We start from the raw sequence: 19,775 nt of genomic DNA, 5'->3' as shown, positions 1-19,775 counted from the left end.
TCCTTCCTCGTCAGATGTTCACTCTCACTCCGCATGGAGGATGCAGACTGCTGCCCACTGGCCGCTGGCGTGACAGGATGGCTCCCCCGCTTTCCTCCCCGTCTCCTCATTTAGATAACAGGCCACTCACAAGTCGTCTTTGACGAGCTCTTCTTCATCCACTGGAAATTTCTCTTCTATGCACATAACTGCTCTCTGCCCCTGTATCCCCAGCTTAGCTGCAAAACGGTCTTCAAGAGGCCCACTGGGAGGAGTCATCCTAGACCCACTTTTGTCCAGGAACAATGCCCTCATGGTACCCGGGACCCCTGTCTAAGACCTGGGACCCTCATACCAGGGCTCTCTTCTGTGGTCCACTCTGACCCCTTCCTCCATCCCAGACTTGCCCTTCTTTTTATGTCTTCTCAAAGGCCTGCTTTTGGGGCTTGGCACAAAAATTCAGCCCCTGTAAGATTTGCTTAATCACCAAGTGAAGTGCACCTGTCTTCATATGGTTCTCCTAGAAATTGAGATAGGAATTTGAGTGCTGGCCGTTTCTTTGAGGGCAAGGAACCTCAGTAGGAGAGTGGGGGCAATGAACAGGGGAGAGAAGGAGCCAGATGAAGATGTGTTATCAAGCCAGCTGCCACAGAGGGCTTCTGGAGGACACCCTGGGAGCCAAGGCAGAGACAGCTCCAGAGTTAATTACAACCAAGGAGGGAGCTGTGATATTTATACACCAGTTCCCTGCCACTCATGGGTTAAAGGTTGCACCCAAAGGGTGTCAATTCTCCAGTAGGTCCAAACTGCCACCCAGCCAAACAAAGTGGTCTTTGGCAGCCAGAGAACATTACCTGGAAGCTGGAAGCTGGCAGTGTGTGAAGTGGGGAGGGGGAGGGGATATAAACAGACAGCATCTGTCTCAACACCCCAAACCACCACTGGAAAACGGACAGGCCAAGTTATACTTTGTTTCAGATATGCTTTCTTTAGCCCACTTACCGGCTAAACAAATTTATGTTCGACAATAAATTTGAATGAACTGTCAACATTGTAGAGTGGGGCAGATTCACATAACAGCCCATTTCTACTTCATGCTGAAAAATGAGAGGATCTGGCCAGATTGAGTCGACATTCCTGCTTGGTAATAATTGGCTTGTGAGTAATTGCAGCTGCCCCTTTTGGAAGGAGCACAAGCTCTCCCGGCCCCAGGCCTTATGGGTTCCCTGCTGCTTGTATCTATTAGCTGCCTGGCCCTTGAGACAGCTAAGTTTGTGACCCTCTGTTCTAAGTGTTCGCTGCTACCCGGATCTAGCTCAAAGCAGCACAGACACGGTGCATCCTGTCTGTTTCATCTCTCCCTTCCATCTTCCCCATCTCTGCCCTTTTGAACCCTCTTGGACTTTGTCAATGAAAGGAACCGGGAGACAGAGTCATGAAGCCATATCCAGACCTCAGAGCTATTACAAGCTTTTCCCTTCTGGGTCAGGATTGCTAATCTCAGGGTTTTTTAAGGACAAACTGGTTTTCACAAACTCACGGCCACTGGGAGAAAACAAACGAATACGTTCCCTTTATTCTCTTAGCCCCCGCCACTGTGAAGCTCCAGTTTGTTTTTCTTTTTTCTTTTAAACTCATAAGCTTGCCTATTCTTTTTCCTTAATATACTCAGCGTCAACATTTGGGTTTTTCTAATAAGTAATTAAATCCCCCCACCATGAACTCCAGCTCCTGGTGTTTCACTGGGAGTTTCTCTCAGCCCTCCAGGGAAGCCGGCACTGTTATTTATTGTTTTTGTTTCAAATCATTATTTAATCAAGAACGGGGGAAAAAGGCAACCTCTAACACTTCAAAATTTAATTTCGGCTGAATTCTGAGATCAAGAGGCAGCACAGCCTAATAGGTTACAAAAATACAATCAAGAAGAGAATTCCAATTAAACTGAACAAGTCCATTTACTGAGCTTCAAATGGCTCCATGGAGAGAGATGGCTATAAATTTTTTTTCCCTCCCTGCCGATATGGGGGACTGGAAATTCTCATGTGAATGTAGAGCTGCATGGCAGAGCTTTTAGCTAGAGGGTTCTGCTTATTCCTTTTTTTTTTTTAAACCTTTTGTTTCACAAAGACATTAAGTTTATTTTCCTCATTGTTGTTCATCTTCCTTTGCACATTAATTAGGAAGACATCAAAAGACTGGATTCATTGACCTGTTAGGAGTTCATTAGAGAGGGGGAGGAATGGAGAAAGACAGGGATCTGCTGAGGATGTTGGGAAGATGATAAAGTCCTTTAGGGCTGGGGTGGTCCCACAGGGCTGTGCACTGAAGTTGACCTTGGGCCTGGGGCCAGATGTCTCTCCTTCCCTCCGTCAGGAAGCTGAAGGGGACCAGCAGCTTCAACCTCATCATTTCTCGGAAGCCCCTTTTGAGGGCCCTCAGCCCACCTCTTCTTGAAAATTTCTACATGGATCCAGTCAGGCAAAATTTTCACCAGTCCAAATTGAAATGAGAAAAAAAAAAGTTCAGTGGAATGAGTTTTTCATCCAACGAAATGCATTTGATTTAAAGGCTCATCCTTTCTTCTGAGGCCGTGTCTATTCTTCCTCTTCAGATGGTAAATGTCCCTTTCAGTATAGAAAATGGTGGTTTTCTTTTTCCTGTTCTTGCTTGGCAAAAGTAAAAGTTGACAATGCTATTTCGTTTTCCATTTAAAAAGAATAACTGGTCCCACAAATGCCTCAGTCTCACGGCCCCCTGCTTCCGCATTTTAGTCCCTTTGTTCTCTAAACGGCAATGAATGGCATTGGATTAGTGAGGCTCCTAGTTTGGGCAAGAGCTCACTTTTGCAGAATGTACATGAGAACCTGGGTCAGAGGTGGGAAGGCTGGACCCTCCATACATGCTCCCGCAGCCTCATTTCCCCTGCCTGCAAAGTAGGAGGCATATCCTGCCATTCTCCTAGAGTTGTTCTGAGGTTCACCTGAGATCTTGGAAATGATTACGCTTTTTGAGGCCAGAGATACTTCAAAAACATCATGTCTGCTTTTACTGGGAGCAAGTTTAATTCAGCCATTATGACGACAAACCGTAACACTAGCAACTACTGTATATTGAGGGTTATGTCCCAAGCATCAGGCTAAGTTTTGCTCATAAAACAGAAGCTGCATGAGGGTAGAAATCTCCTCTGTCTTGTTCACTGCTATTCACCCAGTGCCTGGCACATAGCAGGGGCTTAATGCATATCTTATAAATGAATGGATACCTTATCACACTCCACCCTCACAACCACTCTGTGCAGTAAGTATGCTTATTAGTTAAAGGTACAGATGAGGACACAGAGGCCCAGCAAAGTGAAATGACACAAGGGAAGTCAAGTAATTAAGCACCTGGACTCTGAGGGTAGACTTTCTGGGTTGGAATCCTAACTTCTCCATTTAACAGCTGCCTTTTACTTAAGTTTTCTAGGCTGCAGTTTCCTCACTGTAAAATGAGGAAACTAGCAGAAGGTCCCCTGAAAGGCTATTATAAGAAATGCATGAGGTGACACATGTAAAGAACTCAGCCTAGCACCTCGCACATAGTAGGTGCTCAGGAAGCAGAGTTATGGCTGTTATCCAGTCTCATAGGGAGATGAAATCAAGAACTCTGGAGTATCCGAATCTGCTTCAAAGCTCCTGTCTTCATCACTGTCACCTCCTGCTTCCTACTATTCACAAGTTTCATGAGGTTCTCTTTTACGGAGCCCAAGTTTTGCCTTTTTTTTTGCCGTATCTGTGCAGATTTTTGTTGGCAAGGGTTATGTGGCAGCTGTTGGCTTGCTAGATGCAGGAGGAGAAAGGAGGAGACTGCCCTCTCCTGCGTCTTATTTCAGTCTTGATCAGCCCTCTTTAGATTCCCCCTCCAATTAGGATAGACCTCACAGAGGAGCCCCTGCTACAGGACAGGGCGTGGCCAGACCTTGGGGCCACCAACCTCTCTGTCATCCAATAGGCCCTCTGGCTATCACAGTAAGCTTCTGAGATACAAGCCATGATTCATACCAGCTCCCCTTCCTACTCCTTGGGCTACTGACCTAAGTCACTTCACCTCTCTGAGCCTCAGTTTTTCCATCTGAAAAATGGTGATAATGATGGCATCTACTTCAAAGAACTGTTTTGTGAATCAAATGAGAAAAAAAAAACTGTAAAGTATGTGACAGTGCCTGGCACACAGTGGTATTTAGCTATCTCAGTAGCCATCGCAATTGGGTGAACTCCTACTCATCCTTCAAAGCCCAGCTCACATGTTCCTTTATTTGTAAAGTCCTCTCAGACACCAAGATCTCTTAGACATTGGTCCTTCCTCTGTGGTCCTACTACATATTGTACTTGTCACCTCCAGGGGTGATATTCAAAATATTCAACAAGTGGTTGAGTGTGGGTACTGCCCCATCTGCAGGTAGCTGGCCTTGGCACTGAAGGGCTGCCAGGTATCACGGTTTATCTGCTGGACTGTGAGAAGGTCCAGAAGGTACCAGAGGAGGGAAGGGATGGCTTTGTTGACTGGGGGATGGGTGGTGACAGGGTCTGTTTATCAACTGGTGTGCAAGTATTTGAATATTTGAACAGTGGAGGAGTACTCGTGTTCACCAGCTCAGTCTCAGCCCTAATGACAACGCTTATCCTACTGTATTGCAGCCTTCTGTTGATGGCTACATGGTGAGCTCCGGAATTCAGGAAGCCTGTTTATACATCTCTCTGTCTCCCTAACACTTTAAACAGAGTTGACTGCGTGTAGATAAGGAACGAATGAGGCCATGACGGATTCACTCCTCGGGACCCTCCATTTGGATTTGGGCTCTGACCAAGAAAGAGGGCTTCAGGTTATCTTTAGCTCACCAACTAGGATTTTAACAAGATACAACCTACTTCTGCATATTCATGTATGCAAACAGGCCCCCTTGGTGTAATGTGCCCGGCCCTGATTTTTAAAGAGCTCTGCATAGGGGATGCCCACCATGGAGTGTGGCAGGAACCATGGCATAGGAGACCCCTCACGCTTGGGCTCCTGTTCACCTCCAGAACCCCCAGAACCCCGTTTCCTGCCCTGGAATTCTTTCTCCATCCTGACTCCAGCCTTTGTTTCCTGCTTCCACTGGCTAGTTTCTCAGTTGTCACCTCCTCTGCCCTAACCTAACCCTAACCCCAATTCCCTTCCCTGCCTGCCTACCTCCTGTCCCATCTCAGCATTCACTGTTGTGCACTGTCCTTTACAATTTTTACCTTGTCTGTCTTCCTTTTAAGAAAGCACAGGCTGTTTCTTATTCACTGGATCCTGAGAGCCACATCAGAGCTGACCCTTTATAGATGCTTAGTAGATAACTGGGAGATTTGAACAAGTGATGGAATGACAATGACTGTGCTGTTCTCTTCAGCAGAGAGCTCAAAAAGATCTTGGGGCCAGGACTCTTGGAAAACCTTTGGTCCAACCTGGTATCCTCTTCCATCCCTGCCTGTGCAGGAGAGAGGATGAGAAAGAGCCCAGCATGGAGAGCACCCAGAGGACCAGACTTGGGGGGTGTCTGATGCCCCAGGAGTCAGGCAGCCACGAGCAGGGTGGGGTTAACCATTTGGGCTGCAGCTGCCATTGAGGATGGGAGGAAACTGAAAGCAGGGGAAGCAGGGCTTCTAGCTGTGGTCTCAACTCACCCACAGACTAGCCTGGGCCTGGAACCATTCTACTATTACTACTCCACTACTGTTGTTGCTACTACCATTACTACTTCCATGGTTAATCCTGCTGCTGCTTCTATCCACCGCCAGCAACCTAGCACCTACCACGTGCCTGTTACAGTCTGAAAGTCTTACTTACGTTGAGTCATTGCATGCTCGCAACATTCCTCTTATGAGGTAGGTCTTATTATTTTCCTCATTTTGCAGATTTGGAGAAAACTGAGGCACAGAGAGTTTGTGTAACTTGCTCAAGATTCCACGGCTGGGAAGTACAGAGCCAGCATCTAGAATGTTTTCATCACAACACCTGCTTCTATTTGCTGATCTCTGTCCCTGTGCTGAGCACTGGGCTCGACTATGTACAAAATTACTCTGCTTCTGTCCCCAAAACAAGGCTTTTGAAGAAGAGGTTTATTATCTGCAATTTTTTTTAACAGATGAGGAAACTGCAGCTCAAAAAGGCTTAAATAACTATCCCCAGCTCGCAGCCAGGATTTGACCACATAAACATAGTCCCAAGTTTTTAACAACTCCAACCTGCCTTAGCCCGTGGAAGTCATTTTTCTCCTGTGAGTCCAGGTTCTCTGTTTGGAATCAGGGTATTGGATTAGGTGAGCTCTTAAGGCCTCTGCCTTCTAGGTACGGATGAGCTTTCTGCTCTTCTAATAGCAGCTGGGCCCTAAGAACCAACAGCCAATCTGGTACCTCACTCACTGGTGTGGGAGGACCACAATTTTGGGGTTGGGGGGGAGTCAACATTCGGCTTTTTGCAACACCTTGCACCTGACTGGTTAGGAAACCATCCCAGGTGAGAGAACACAAGCCAGTTGCTCCCAATGGCACTTTTTAATGAGGGTCAGTTAGGGCCACCGAATGGGCTGCCATAAATACCATGACCAGGGAGACGGGGTGGCTTTTACCAACTTAAAACCATTCTTCCACCTCTTATTGCTTGTATTTTAAATTTATTTCTACCTTTGCAACAATTCCTTTGGGACACAAATGGGATAATCATGCTCATTTTCCAGTTGAGGAAGCTGAGGCTGGGAGGGGTAAAAGGATTTGTCCTGCCAAGCCAAGACTTGCCCCCAGGCCTCCGGACTCTCTGCCTTACTGGAAAGACCTTTCATAGGACATTCGCGGAGGGGAGAATGCAAGTGAGCATTTACCATCTGCAAATACTGAGCAACTACAGGTATCTCTACAAAGGAAGGACCTGAGGTGAGTTGTGGATGGTTCCAGCTAGGTAGAAGATTTGGGCAAAAGTAGACCTTGGTGATACATGGTGCCTTTACTGGTAAAGAAGAGTTTCCCAGAATGCACTGGAGATATAACTGTTGTGTCAACCAGACCCAACCAGTGCTTATCATCACCTTCTCTTCCTTGACCTCTCAGCAAGAACCCCTGAGCTATTCCTTACTTCCACCTCATCCTTTCTAAGGGAGCAGCTCTCTGAAATTTTCAGATTTATGCCTAGCTAGAGGAGACAGGTCCCTTCCCAGCTGTTCGCTGTTAAGCATAGGGTACGTCTGTGTGGAATCTCCTCTTATTTGTGTGTCTGTCCCTTTAGAGTCTACAAAAGGCCTTCACATAATTTCTGTTATTGGATATCCCCAACAATCCCACATGGAAGTGATATTATTTCAAAGTTACCAATGAGAAAACTGAGTTTCAAAGAGGTTAAGTGACTTTCTCAAAGCCACACAGCTAGGAAGTTGAGTTCAGACCCAACTCCAAATCCCTTGCTCAGCAAACTTCCTGGCATCGAACTGCCTGAAGTTGTATTCCAGCCCTCCTTCTCGACCTGAGGGACCGCTGCGTGATCCCATTCAAGGCCGGGTTCCTCGACTGGATTCGCTCTTGCTTCACTCAGTGGCTTCACTCCAGACCTTAACCCTTCTGAGCAGCGGCTTTTCTGTCCCACCTGTGGAAGGGACTAGTGAGGGCAGCTGCATCCTCAGCTCCCTGAGATCTTGTGTGGACACAAGAGGCCGAGTGCTATCAGCTCCTTGGAGGAAAATTCTCGCATACATTCAAGGCCGAGCTTACACAGGTGAAATCAAACCCCAGCTGCTCGTCAGTGCTGCAGCCTAGCTGTCAAAGATGCAGACGTCACCGCAAAGCTGCAGTGCCTCTGCTGCCTCAAAGACCCCCTCTTTTCCTTCCTCCCCAAAGAAACCTCCTGTGGTGTCTCATACATGCTTTCCTGCAGATGTCACTCTGGAGGCCAATATGTACTTTTGAAGTTCCCCTGACAAAGAGCCGGGGGCTTCGGGTTTTTCCCGTCCCCCCAAGCTCCCACTTCCCAAGCCGAGTGCTGCCAAAGGCTGGTGAATGACCATCTGGTTAATCAATAAGGAGGTCTGAAACCAGTCGGATATTTGCCCGAAACTGAATTAAAATGTGTCATACACTGCCCTGAACTTGTGCCTCCACCCCCTCCAAGTGTCACGGCCAAGACCGGCAGAGGAGGCTGTGCGGAATACTTACTACACCCCTGGCCGACAGGAAGCTGAGCATCTGCAGGGGCTGGCTGGGCGCGGGGCTGGACCGGGCCTCAGGGCTGGCCTTGCAGAAGCTCTTGGAGCAGCGGCGAGAGTGCCTTCGGCGGGACTTCCGCCCTTCCTCGGGGGACTGGCCACGGTGCCTGGGTGCAGAAGAGAGAAAGCTGAGGGTCTTTTGATGGAGAGCGTGGCAGAGAGGTGACTGAAGGGCCAATAGGATCTGAGGGCAACAGAGCGTGCTTGGGTGTGTCTGTATGAATTACGTGTGCAGCCATCCACCCACCCACCCACCCATCCATTCATTGATTCTCTCATTTGTTCATTTGACAAGTGTTTATTCGTGTACCTGGCAGTGCTGTGGGGGCCGGGGATGCAGCTGTGAAGACAGGAAGGGTCCCTATCTTGATGTAGTTGTGTGCCTGTGTGATTGTCTATCTGCTTGCCTGTGTCTGTGACTGTGTGTATGTCTGGGTGTGTCCATCTGTGTTTTCATGTGTTTGTCTATAAATGTAGCTGCTTATATTTGTGTGTCTTTGTGTATGTGACTTTACCATCTGTGAAACAGAGGCATCTTATTGACTGTCACCCAAAACTTAAAAAGAAAATATCTGACAACAACGACAAAGATGCCTCTGCAAGCCTGTCTGCAGTGGAGACCAAAGGAATCTCTGACTCCTTAGAGAGGGTGTGTTTGGACTCTGCATTACCTGTGAGCTCTGAGTCACAGCAGTGATGAAAATAACACCTTGTGGATTTGCACGGCACCTGTAAGCCCCTCTTCAGGTGCTTTCATAGTCCCCTCTACAACTTGAAGACATACACGGGGCAGATATTACTTTCTTATTTTCAGATGAGAGAGCTGAGGCTCAGAGATGTTTAGGGACCTGCCTGAGGTCACACAGCTTGTAAGTGGTGGAACGAGGGTCCCCGTGGGAACCAATGCCTCTGGTTCTTGCGCTGGAGTGTCCCTCTCTGCTCTGGGGCCTCCAGGTCACTTTTCTACTGAGTGTGTGGCCCGAGGGCCAGCTCTCAGGTTGCTCCCACCCGTGCTGTAGTGCCTCTCAGCCCAACAGGCACTGGGGAGCTCGGGCGGCAACAGCAGCAGGAGATGTGACAGCAGCAGGAGGGCTGGGGCCAGGGCTGCGATGTGAGCCCTCTCCTGAAGAGGTAAGCTTCGGAGAAGGTAGAGTGGGGCGCGCCGAGAGTCAACAAGCAGGCCCTGCACCGCCCTCCAGCCCAGGCCTCAGGCTGAGTCACACAGACCTGGGTCCTGGTGTCAGCTCTGCCAGTCTCCGTGACCCTGCTCGGACCCCTTTGCCCACCAACACGCAGGCTTCTCGGCTGTAAATGTCTGTAATGCAGTTGAGCTCAGTGCGTCAACACCCTCCAGATAAAGCCCACTGGGGGTGCCCTGTACTTGAACAAGCATCGTTACTGCTCCCTGCACTGGCAGGGAATGCGCGTCACGGGGGAGTGGAGGACGTCTCTGTCCGAGGGTGTTAGAGAGAGAACCTATTATGAGCACATGGTCGGGGACTCTGGGAGCACGCAGAGAGCTGGCTTCGGCCTGGACTGGGTGCTGTCAGAAAGCGGAGGTAACTCTCTGATTGGGCGTCTGAGGTCAAGGCTGTAACTGGTAAAGGAGCAGCAGTCACTCACGTTTGCCAGGATGGAGAGATGCTGGGCTACTTTTGGGTTCTGGACAAAGTTCCTGTTTTGTCTGGGCTCGGACCTGATTACAGAAGGGTCTTGCTGTTGTCTGGACTCAGGCTCACAGAGCAGCCTTGTGCGATGGTGATGCCCTTTGAAGCTGCTGCTGTCCAGTGGGGACACCAAGGCTCCAGTACTCGACGCCAGGGGCTGCTTTCTCCGTTCAAACGCTTTTCCACCTGGCTCCACATTCACATCACCTGGGAGATGTAAAAATCTCGCTGCCCTGGCCCTACCTCATCTGGATTAGATCAGAATGTGTGGAGCTGGGATCCAGGCACTGGTATTTTTAAAAACTTCCAAAGCGACCACAGTGCAGCCAAAGTGGAGAAGCTCTGGTCTAGCTCATGGTGTGACTGGGGTGATTAAGAGAGAGAATGTATTTGCAGCTGCAGCACAGCGCCTGGCTCGGAGTAGAATTTAGGGACATATTTCTCCTCCTCTTTCCTCTAGACGTTCTGACTTCACTGGGACCGGGACAGTGAGATTTTTAAACCTTCCCAAGTGACATGACCACGTAGCCAAGTGTGAGAAGCACTTAAGAAAGAATAAAGGAGCCTCTGACATCTGGAAGCTGGCCTGGTACCATCAGGGGGCCCTTGATGTTCCCACTGGTCTCAACAATGTCAAACGCCAGCATCAGCGAAGCCCCACTCCCTCCCCTCACCCACAAGAACCTCTTCCTCTTCTCAGGCCGGGGCAGCCAATGTGTCAGCAAAAAGAGGTTCCAGGTTAGGAGAAACCAGACTCGGAAGGGCCTCAGAGCTAGGTACCTTGTGCTGTGTGGCCTTTCATAGGTCACTTAGCTTCTCTGTGCTTAGAACAACCCTTAGTGAGAGACAGTCAAGTGCAGAGCCAGATGCCCCAGTTCAGTCCTAAGCTCTGTCACTTAGTAGCTAAGTGCCTGGCAAGTTCCTTAACCTCTCTGTGCCTCAGTTTCCTCATCTCTAAAATGGGGATGACAATAGTGCCTCCTTCGTAGGGCTGGACAGGGGATCACACAGGGGATGAGGAAGAGTGCTCAGCACCTGGACACCGACGCACGGTGTTAGCAAGTCCTGTAGGTGGGGCAGCGGGTCCGTCTGTCTGCAGCCCCTTCTCTACCGGGAAGTGCAGACAGCCTGAGTGCGAGGCGGGGGCGCCCCTCTGCTGGGAAAGCGGCCTCCCCAACAGTGACAGTGGGAGGCAGAGCTGACGGTGACCGCGTCTCAGACGGACTCTGGGCAGATGCCGGGGTGAGGAGGTGTCTCAGGGAGGGGGTTACCTGCTGTCACAGCTTGAGGAGCGGGACTCCGAACTCTGAGATCGCGAGGCGCAGTGGTGATGACGGTGGCGGTGAGACTTTCGGGGCCGGCTTCGCGATCTTGGGGCGGGTGGAGGGTGAGAAGGAACAAATCAGAGGAGAGAGAGACAGAGTTTTTGACCTTGTGACACACATCCTTCTCTTGCGCCCGAGTCACTGTCCCTCCCAAGGTCATGCATCTCTCCCGACCGGCCCCTCGCATCACCCCCGCCTCCCGCCTGTGTAACCAGCCATCCCTAACACAAGAGAGCAGAAAGGGGTCGCCTGAGGGAGACGGCCTGCTCCCCAGGGCTCTGCTGGGAGCAGAATCGTCACCTGCACACAACACCTCTCCCTCGCCTGAAGCAGGAGTCTCGGATTTCACACAGTTTCACGAACCAGTCAGATACCGTAATGTGTGTATCAGTCAGGCACTCAGAAAATACCAACCAGCTGAAGGGCATGGGCTAAAGCAAGTGTTTTGTCTCCAGAATAGTGCCGTGGTGCTGTATCTTCTAATTTTTCAAGTGAATATAGAAGTTGAGAGTTTTATGTAAATTATTCCTATTTTAAATGGAAGCTCATTTTTTTTTTTAAAAAGACACAGTTTGGGGCTAACAAAACACATTTGCAGAATCCATTAGGCCTTTGGGCTGCCAATCTGTAACCTCAGCCCTGGAAAGGTAAGTCTGGATTCTTAGCATGGAGTCAAAAGCCCACTCTCAGAGGGAGTTACAAACGTCGACAACAAAAATTACACTACCAATAACTGTTACCGCTGCCACTAAAACTGGTGCTATAACAGGTTACTTTAGCTTTCTCTAAATAATAATGATGACTCAGAAGTAGCAGTAGCAGTGGCAGTGGTCACTGAGGATGTACAAGGAATGTCAATAGTTTGGGCCAAGTCAGGAAGCCAGTGGGAGTTAGAGATGATTCTATTGTGAGGTACCTTGGTTATCCCAACAAAAGACTCAGGGATTCTGGTAATGTGATCATCAGACCATATCCCTTCCCTGTTTAAAGCCCTCCAATTGTCCTTATGTCAAGTCCAAGCTCTGACCTTGAACCCCAAGCACCTTCAGGAGCCAGCCTCTGCCTAGCTCTCCAGCCTCCTTGCCTGGCATCCAGAGCCCTGGTTTGAAAGGCTCAAGCAACCCCGAGGTGCTTGTATTCTGGCTCACACATTTCCCACATTTTACGATGCCCTGATGGTGGTGATGGGGATGATGGTGATGGTGATGGTGATGATGGTGATGGGGATGATGGTGATGGTGATGGTGATGATGGTGATGGGGATGATGGTGATGGGGATGGTGGTGATGGGGATGATGATGATGGTGATGGTGATGATGGTGATGGTGATGATGGGGATGGTGATGATGGGGATGGTGATGATGGGGATGGTGATGGTGGTGATGATGGTGATGGGGATGGTGGTGATGATGGTGGTGATGATGGTGATGATGGGGATGGGGATGGTGGGGATGGGGATGATGGTGATGGGGATTGTGGTGATGGTGATGGTGATGATGGTGATGGTGGTGATGGTGGTGATGGTGATGATGATGATGGGGATGGTGATGATGGGGATGGTGATGATGGGGATGGTGATGGTGGTGATGATGGTGATGGGGATGGTGGTGATGATGGTGGTGATGATGGTGATGATGGGGATGGGGATGGTGGTGATGGGGATGGTGGTGATGGGGATGATGGTGATGGGGATTGTGGTGATGGGGATGGTGGTGATGGTGACGGGGATGGTAGGTAACCCGTCTCTAACACATACTGCCTGCCAGGCACTGGGTTCTAAGCATTTTCCTTAAATGGACTCATCTACTCCTCAAAACAACCTACAAAGTGGATTCTCTTATTACTCCTATTTTACAGATGCAGAAACCAAGGCACAGAGAGATTAAGCCACTTGCCTAACCTGCAGCCTAGAATGGTTACCTCCATCCTTTGCCCCAGCCTAAGCCGCCCCTCCCTCAGGAAGCCTCCCCTCACCACCACGCCCTCTTTCCTGCACCCGGGCTCCCACCTCACCCAGGGCTTCCATCTGCCACTGCTGTGCTGTGACCTGTCCCACATCTGTCCCCGGTGTCCTGCTGCGAGCTCCTGGAGGCCGGGAGGCACATCTGTCTAATCTCTGTCCTCGGGCCCCGCACAGGGCCTGACACCTGTTAGGGCCTCTCTAAGGGATGCTGAATAAGAGGAAGTAAGTTACGCCAGCAGTCCCCTGTTTACAAGCCGCCTTAACTAACCATGGATCTTGGCAAGAACAACCACCTGATCTCAGGGGCGCCTTGTGTTTCTTGCTTCTCCTTCTCCTGACTCTCGTGTTTTGGCTTTCACAACCTTCTTTTATGTCCCGCTAGTGATTTCTGAGACTCGTCCAACTCTTGGCACTGGGCAGGGTGGCCACCTTGCTGCCCTCAGGCAGGCAGTCCGTGCCTCTGTCATGATCTTCCCAGAACTCTTGGGGTCTGGGCGCAGCCCCCAGCTCAGTGACTGTCTAGACCACAGCTCCACGGACAAGCCATGCTGAAGCCTCTGAGAACAGGCTCTGTCTGTGCTTAGCGTGAGCGTGTACTCTATACAGATGACCAGTGATTGCCTCTTGACGTGAACTGAACAAGCTTGATGATCGGGAAGTTCTTCCCTGAGCTAACTCACAGCTCTACTGCTTCCTTCTGGAGCGTTCCCCAGGCCCCCGTGGTGGTGCCTGAAATGCCCTCTTTCGCACTGACCTTGGGTGAGGCGCTTCAGGCCGGCAAAGCTGAGCGCCACGCCCTGCTTCCTCTTTTCCCTCCCCAGCAGCCCACTGACTTTCATCCCATTGCCTTTGATTCTCGCTTTAGAAGCTTCTTGGTGGGAGATAAAATGTTAGTTGATTGGAAAACACACTCACTAACATCTGCAAGGGTATAAAGTAGATGGGTTGTAACCAAATTTACTTTTAATTTGGCTGGGAACTGAACTCTTCAGGCAGCGCTGGCTGATGTGAATTTCTACTACCAGCTATAAACCGTGAACCAGCTAGGACCCGAGGCCGGGGGTAGGAGCTCCCCTGATATCTCTATGCTCTAAGCCCAGAGGCTGGGGCTGGGACTCACATGCACACACACGTGTGTGCACGCATGTGATCATGTCCCCTTACCCACCTGTACACACACAGTGCACAGGTAAACCCCATCCCGCACCCTCCCTATGAGTAATGCACGCAGATTAAGCGGTGCACACGCCGAGGGCACCGAACTAGCACACAGTAGCAGACAGGGCACCTACATGCATGCTATTCATGCTCACGTAAGCATGGGCACACATATGCATTCGTGTGAACACAGATATATACCCCCCCCCCACACACACACTATGCACCTGCATTGCACACAGATGTTCGCACGATGGAAGAATGCACAGGTAGCATTTACACAGTGCACGCTACACATATACGCACACGTACAAACGTTACACAACGCACACAGGCACACAGAATTCACACACATGCACACCGTTCACTTTCATGCAGACACAGACATGCATGCATACACACACATCACATACACAACCTTATGCACCCATGCATGACAAACCCACAACTGCAGGTCTACACACAGTTCTGCTTCCTCTTCCTTCTCCCCTCTTGTTCGCCCACCCTCCTCTCCCGGTCCCCACTTCTTTGGCAATTCTAACCCTCTGGCTGTTCACAGGTCAGTCCCCCACCTCCCCAAGCTGGATAGTATGTTGCAGGTGGAATCTACTTACTGTTTTTTGTGCCTCTTCTCTTCCCTTCTTTTGTTTTTTGGGCTGGAGGAGCTGAATGGGAAATGGCCAGTTAACCGAAAGATGCAAAATTCTAGCGAAAGATAAAGTAGTCAAGATGCTTAACACACGGTGGTCACTAGATTCAGGCAGTTTGGGAATGGACGCCGATCGTTTCTAAGATCAGAGCAGTTCCTGCCAACGTTTTCACCCAGTGGGTTCAGCTAGACACACCAGCCCACACGTACAGACTGGGGCTGGGGGACGGAGGATGCTAAGATCAGCTCTGGTAGCTTCACAATAACAGCAGTAGCAAAGGTCATCATATCTGCCATGCTTTGAGGCTTTCTTATCAGGTAAGCACTGTGCTAATACCTCTTGGCAATAATCTCATTTCATTCTCCCTACAACCTATGGGCAGCGGCACATTTAATAAGCACTCATTTTCCAGAAATAGAAACTGAGCCTTAGACGGGCTAAGGAACTTGACCAGGATCACACAGGTGAGCTGGAAAGTGGCCTGAGACCATGGGTCCCCAGGGCCCGTCCTCCTGACTGCTGTCCAATCAATTTCTAAGAGAAAAGAATGGAATATCCAGGGAGCTGCTCTAAAGCCTCATGAAGTTGGCAGATTCTGAAACGTTCTGCTCGTGAATATTCAAGTATCTGTTTTCTTTTAAAGTCACAGTACTGGGGTGTGGGCAGAGTGGACAATTACGACTCAGGGTCCCAGCATCATCAAACAGAGGCCCCAGACGGCGAACGCTATTTGGTAGTTCAAGCCAGACCGGCGTCAGAGGGGCACCAGGAACGTATCACTGACCTAAGTCCTGAGAACGAGAAAATTTGATTTCACCCAACTGAAATCGCACCTTGGCATGTGTCTGGGACTCAGCCTGGGAGGTGGAGAGCCCAGGACCTCACTGAACGATCCAAATTCACATCCTGGCTCTGCTGCTGAGCCGCTGTGTGACATCAGGCAGGTTACCTCTCCTTTTGAAGACCCAGTTTCCTTGCCCTTAAAATGGGGCCATTGCTCAAGCTGTTGGGCTGAGCGGATGGATGACACTGGTTATCAGTGTCTACTTGTTCACCGAATGGATGAAAGGCCTTTGCACTCTGCCAGCTGCTGGAACTGTGCTATTGTTATTTTGGAAGCCACGGAAGGGTGTCCTGACCCTCTATCTGACAGATTTGGGTTTGAGTTTTGGCCCTGCCACCTTCTGACCGTGTGTCTGTGGACATGCCTGCCACACCTCCTGAGTCTTAGTTTCTTCATCTGTAAAGTGGAAATAATAAGGATATCCACCACACAGCGTTGTGAAGGGGATTAATGGAGATTAAATACACACACGCATGGAAAAGGCTTAGCACAGGATCTGGTTTATAGCGAGTACCCCACAGGTGACAGCGTTACGTGTGCTCACCCTGTGCTTCTAGCACTCGGCCTCTGTCCCTTGGCTAGGACCTGGGAAGGCTTTGGTGGCGTGTCTGGGGCTGATGCTTCTCTACATGCCCCAACCCAAGATTTCAACCAACGGTCAAACAGACTCTGGCAAGGGTGGCGAGACCTGCCAGGGAGAGGAATCGGTAGGAGCTGGTCCGGCAGCAGCCACCTGGCCTGGGGGAAACCGAAAGTCTGGCTTGGAACTTTCGGGGAAACCAGATCACGGCCTTCATTTCAGAGGAAACTGAGGCCCAGGAAGATGAAGGGGGCGTGAATGCAGAGGTAGAGGCAGAGAGCTTGACCCTAGATGCTGCCTACACCTGGTTAGGAAAGCAGAAAGCTAAGCAGGTAGCGAGAGGCAACAAGATGCTTACCTGTGCCTTCTCTTCTTGGAGAATGACCTGATTGAGGGCAAAAAAAAAAAAAAAAGGAAGAGAGAGAGGGAGGGAGGAAAGGAGAGAGACGGGGAGGGAGTGAAAGAGAGGAAGGAAGAGGGAAGAAAGGAACGGAGGGAGGGAGGGAAGAAAATAAATGTGAGTCTGAAGTTTCTTTTCCCGGGATGGATGTATCAGTGCATTTGTGATCAGGCTACAGGGGGACCGGGACACCTGGCAAATCCTCCTCCTCTTTTAGATTTGAAGATCATATGGGAAACGTTGGTTTGCATTTTGAATTTCCAGGTCAAAACCTACCAGTGTTTCAATGCTCACCCAAATTTGTCAGTAAGCCTGTCCTGGAAAAGGTTGCATGAGGGGGGCCAGAAGAGAGTCCCTCTGCCTCTTCCCTTCCCCCGAGTCTCACTTTGGTCTTTTCTCTCCCTAGTTGTGGATTCTTCATCATCATCATCATCATCATTTTCATCTTCATGAGACAACCGACTTCCACAGGTGGAACTCCTTACTGGTGGCCAGGCTCCGTGCTAAGCATGTCTCACATACAATCTCATTCAATCTCTTCCCCAAACCTGTGAAGTACTATTAACAACCATTTAACAAAGACACTGAAGCTCAGAGACGTTAGTTAAGTTGCCAAGGGCCACACAGCTTCACCTATGTAACGCCGATTCATTCTTCAGAGCCCCACACAGATGTCATCTTCTCCTTGTAGCGTTTCCCAATCCACTCAGGCTGGTTTGGTGCCTCCTCTCTGTTCCCGCAAACCCTGGGTGAGCTTCTGAGCTTAGCCTCACTAAGGTACAGACTTCTGCGTAATATGACTACCACTTTCCCCACTAGAACGTGAGCAACTTGAGGGCAGGGACTGGGTTCTGGTCACTGTTCTGTTCTCAGGGCCCTGAATCCTAATTCGTGACACACAATAGGTATTCAATAAATAGATGTGAAAAATGGGATATATATATATATTTTTTTAACCCTGAAGCCTTAGTTAATTGAAAGGGAGAAAAAAACGCTCAATGCATCCTCTACCCCTACATCCCAGCTCCAAAAAGTCAACCATCACTAAGCAAACATTTCAAGAACTTGGAGAAAATGGACTAGAATTAGAGTGATGCTCAGTAGATGAGGGTTTGGGAAGAACTGGCGTCTGTATTTCCCCCTCCTAATTCCCCATGTTATGGTACTTCTTCGCTCTAAACCTCCAACAACCCCTGGGCCAACTGTAGCCCCCAGAGAGAAAGCCTGTTTCTAACCCTCTGGCCTAGTCTCTTTCCCGTGAGAAGAAGCCCTTGAGTAAGAAGCCACCTGGCTCCCAAGATCCTTATAGAAAAATGCTTGTGCTTCGCATCCAACCCCTAAACTGGGACAAACTGCTCAGCATAGGAAGGTGACGACACGGCAGTCTGCGGTCACAGGCGGGCCCTGCCTCGACCCAGGACTCTGTGTTGGGGAAGCTTCGAACACCAAATTAGCAACATTTTACAACTGGTTTGCGCCCACACCTTGTCTTGAGCACAAACTCAGAGAGCATCAGTTGGCGTGTTTGGGCAGGTGGTGGACATAATCGGTGAGACGAAACTGAGTTGAGACCTTTCTGGCAACAAGGGCTGAAAGGCAACCACACCCCTGGGTTGGGAAAAGCCACGTGGGGGCTACTTTGAACGAGAGGGTGAGATGCGGCGGGGAGGGGAACCCAAATGGCCTCTTACCTTTTGTTCTGCTGTGATGGTTTAATTGCACAAATAATCCACCACCCGTGTAGGAAAATTGGAAGATACAGATAAGCAAAAATAAAATATAAACCACTCTTTCCCTGTCATCCACAGCCAACCACAGCAAATACCTTAACTTACCAAGATAGCTTCAAACTCTCTGAGCCCAGGGGGCCACACAAGCTCTTTTAAATGTGTGTAGATGGAGGGGAGCAGGTTAGGTGGGGACAGTGCGGCACCTCCGCTCTGTCTAAACGCCCAGCAACTCATCAGATCCAGCTGATGGCTGCCTGTGGGAAAACTGGTCCAATGAAGAGAGAGCTTCTGATTTTACAAAGGAGGAGGAAAGCTTTGATTTTTGTATTGTGAAATCTTTCAATTACAAAATGTTGGCTCGGCCCATTAATCACAGATTTGAGACCTCTGGCATATAGCCTTCCTGTCTTTTATTTTCCCCATAAGCATACGTGTGTGTGTGTGTGTGTGTGTGTGTGTGTGTGTGTGTGTGTGTGTGTGTGTGTGTGTGTGTGTGTGTGTGTGTGTGTGTGTGTGTGTGTGTACATGCACTTGTGTATAGTGAGCTCCTTTGGGACTGTGTGTCCAGTTCCTAATGCCCCTTAACCACTGTCCACAAGGGTGTATGATCCAGAAGCCATGTTTCACAGGATCCCATTCTCTAGGACATAGTTGGACCAACCAGAAAGGTCTCTCCTTGGGAATTTGGAATAAGGAACAAGACCGAGAGATACAGGATCTTCCTGTGGCTGGGTGGGCAACATGAAGAGACAGGAACAGGGTGCAGGGTCCACGTCCCCCTGTGTGCACTAGGGGGTTCGGCTTGGGTTGTGTCAGCTTTCCATTCATCGGTTCTAGCCCCTCACTGAGGCCTGGCTGGTCCCTGAGACATTCCTGTCTCCTTAGAACAAATCCCCCTCTGGCCTGAGTTAGCATTCGTGGGCCTCTGGTCCTTGCAACCAGAGTCCCAAGTTAGACGAGATACAAATACACGACAACACGTAGATGAGTATTTTTTATAACTGAAATGATAGGCTTCCAAATGACCTTTCAGTGCCATCCACTGTCACCTCCACCCTCACCCCAGCGGGAACATCCCTGTTTATTTGCAGAGGAGGAAGGACAGTACCTGTGTCTCTTATGTTTCTTGGAACTTTTCTTCTTCTTTTTCTTGACAGGCGATGGGCTATATGATGGGGACCTGCCGGGGAGGGGAGACACACTTCAGAGGGAGGCTTTGAGGGCCAGG

General features: G+C 49.7%; 1 protein-coding gene across 1 annotated transcript in view; it reads right to left on the bottom strand.

Annotated features, from left to right (window-relative positions):
* The window catches only part of SRRM4 (serine/arginine repetitive matrix 4), a 161,588-nt gene that overhangs the window by 16,345 nt on the left and 125,468 nt on the right, over positions 1-19,775 (bottom strand). Inside the window, exons 4-8 of the mRNA XM_060121630.1 lie at positions 19,656-19,727; positions 16,776-16,802; positions 14,958-15,008; positions 11,169-11,267; positions 8,181-8,337 (exon numbers count right to left, since the gene is read on the bottom strand). Coding sequence (XP_059977613.1) covers positions 8,181-8,337; positions 11,169-11,267; positions 14,958-15,008; positions 16,776-16,802; positions 19,656-19,727 — 406 coding nt within the window. The remainder of the gene's footprint in view (positions 1-8,180; positions 8,338-11,168; positions 11,268-14,957; positions 15,009-16,775; positions 16,803-19,655; positions 19,728-19,775) is intronic.

Source organism: Lagenorhynchus albirostris, chromosome 14 (genome assembly GCF_949774975.1).
Source record: "Lagenorhynchus albirostris chromosome 14, mLagAlb1.1, whole genome shotgun sequence".
NCBI classification, from domain to species: Eukaryota; Metazoa; Chordata; class Mammalia; order Artiodactyla; family Delphinidae; genus Lagenorhynchus; species Lagenorhynchus albirostris.
This window is presented reverse-complemented; position numbering and strand designations above follow the sequence as displayed.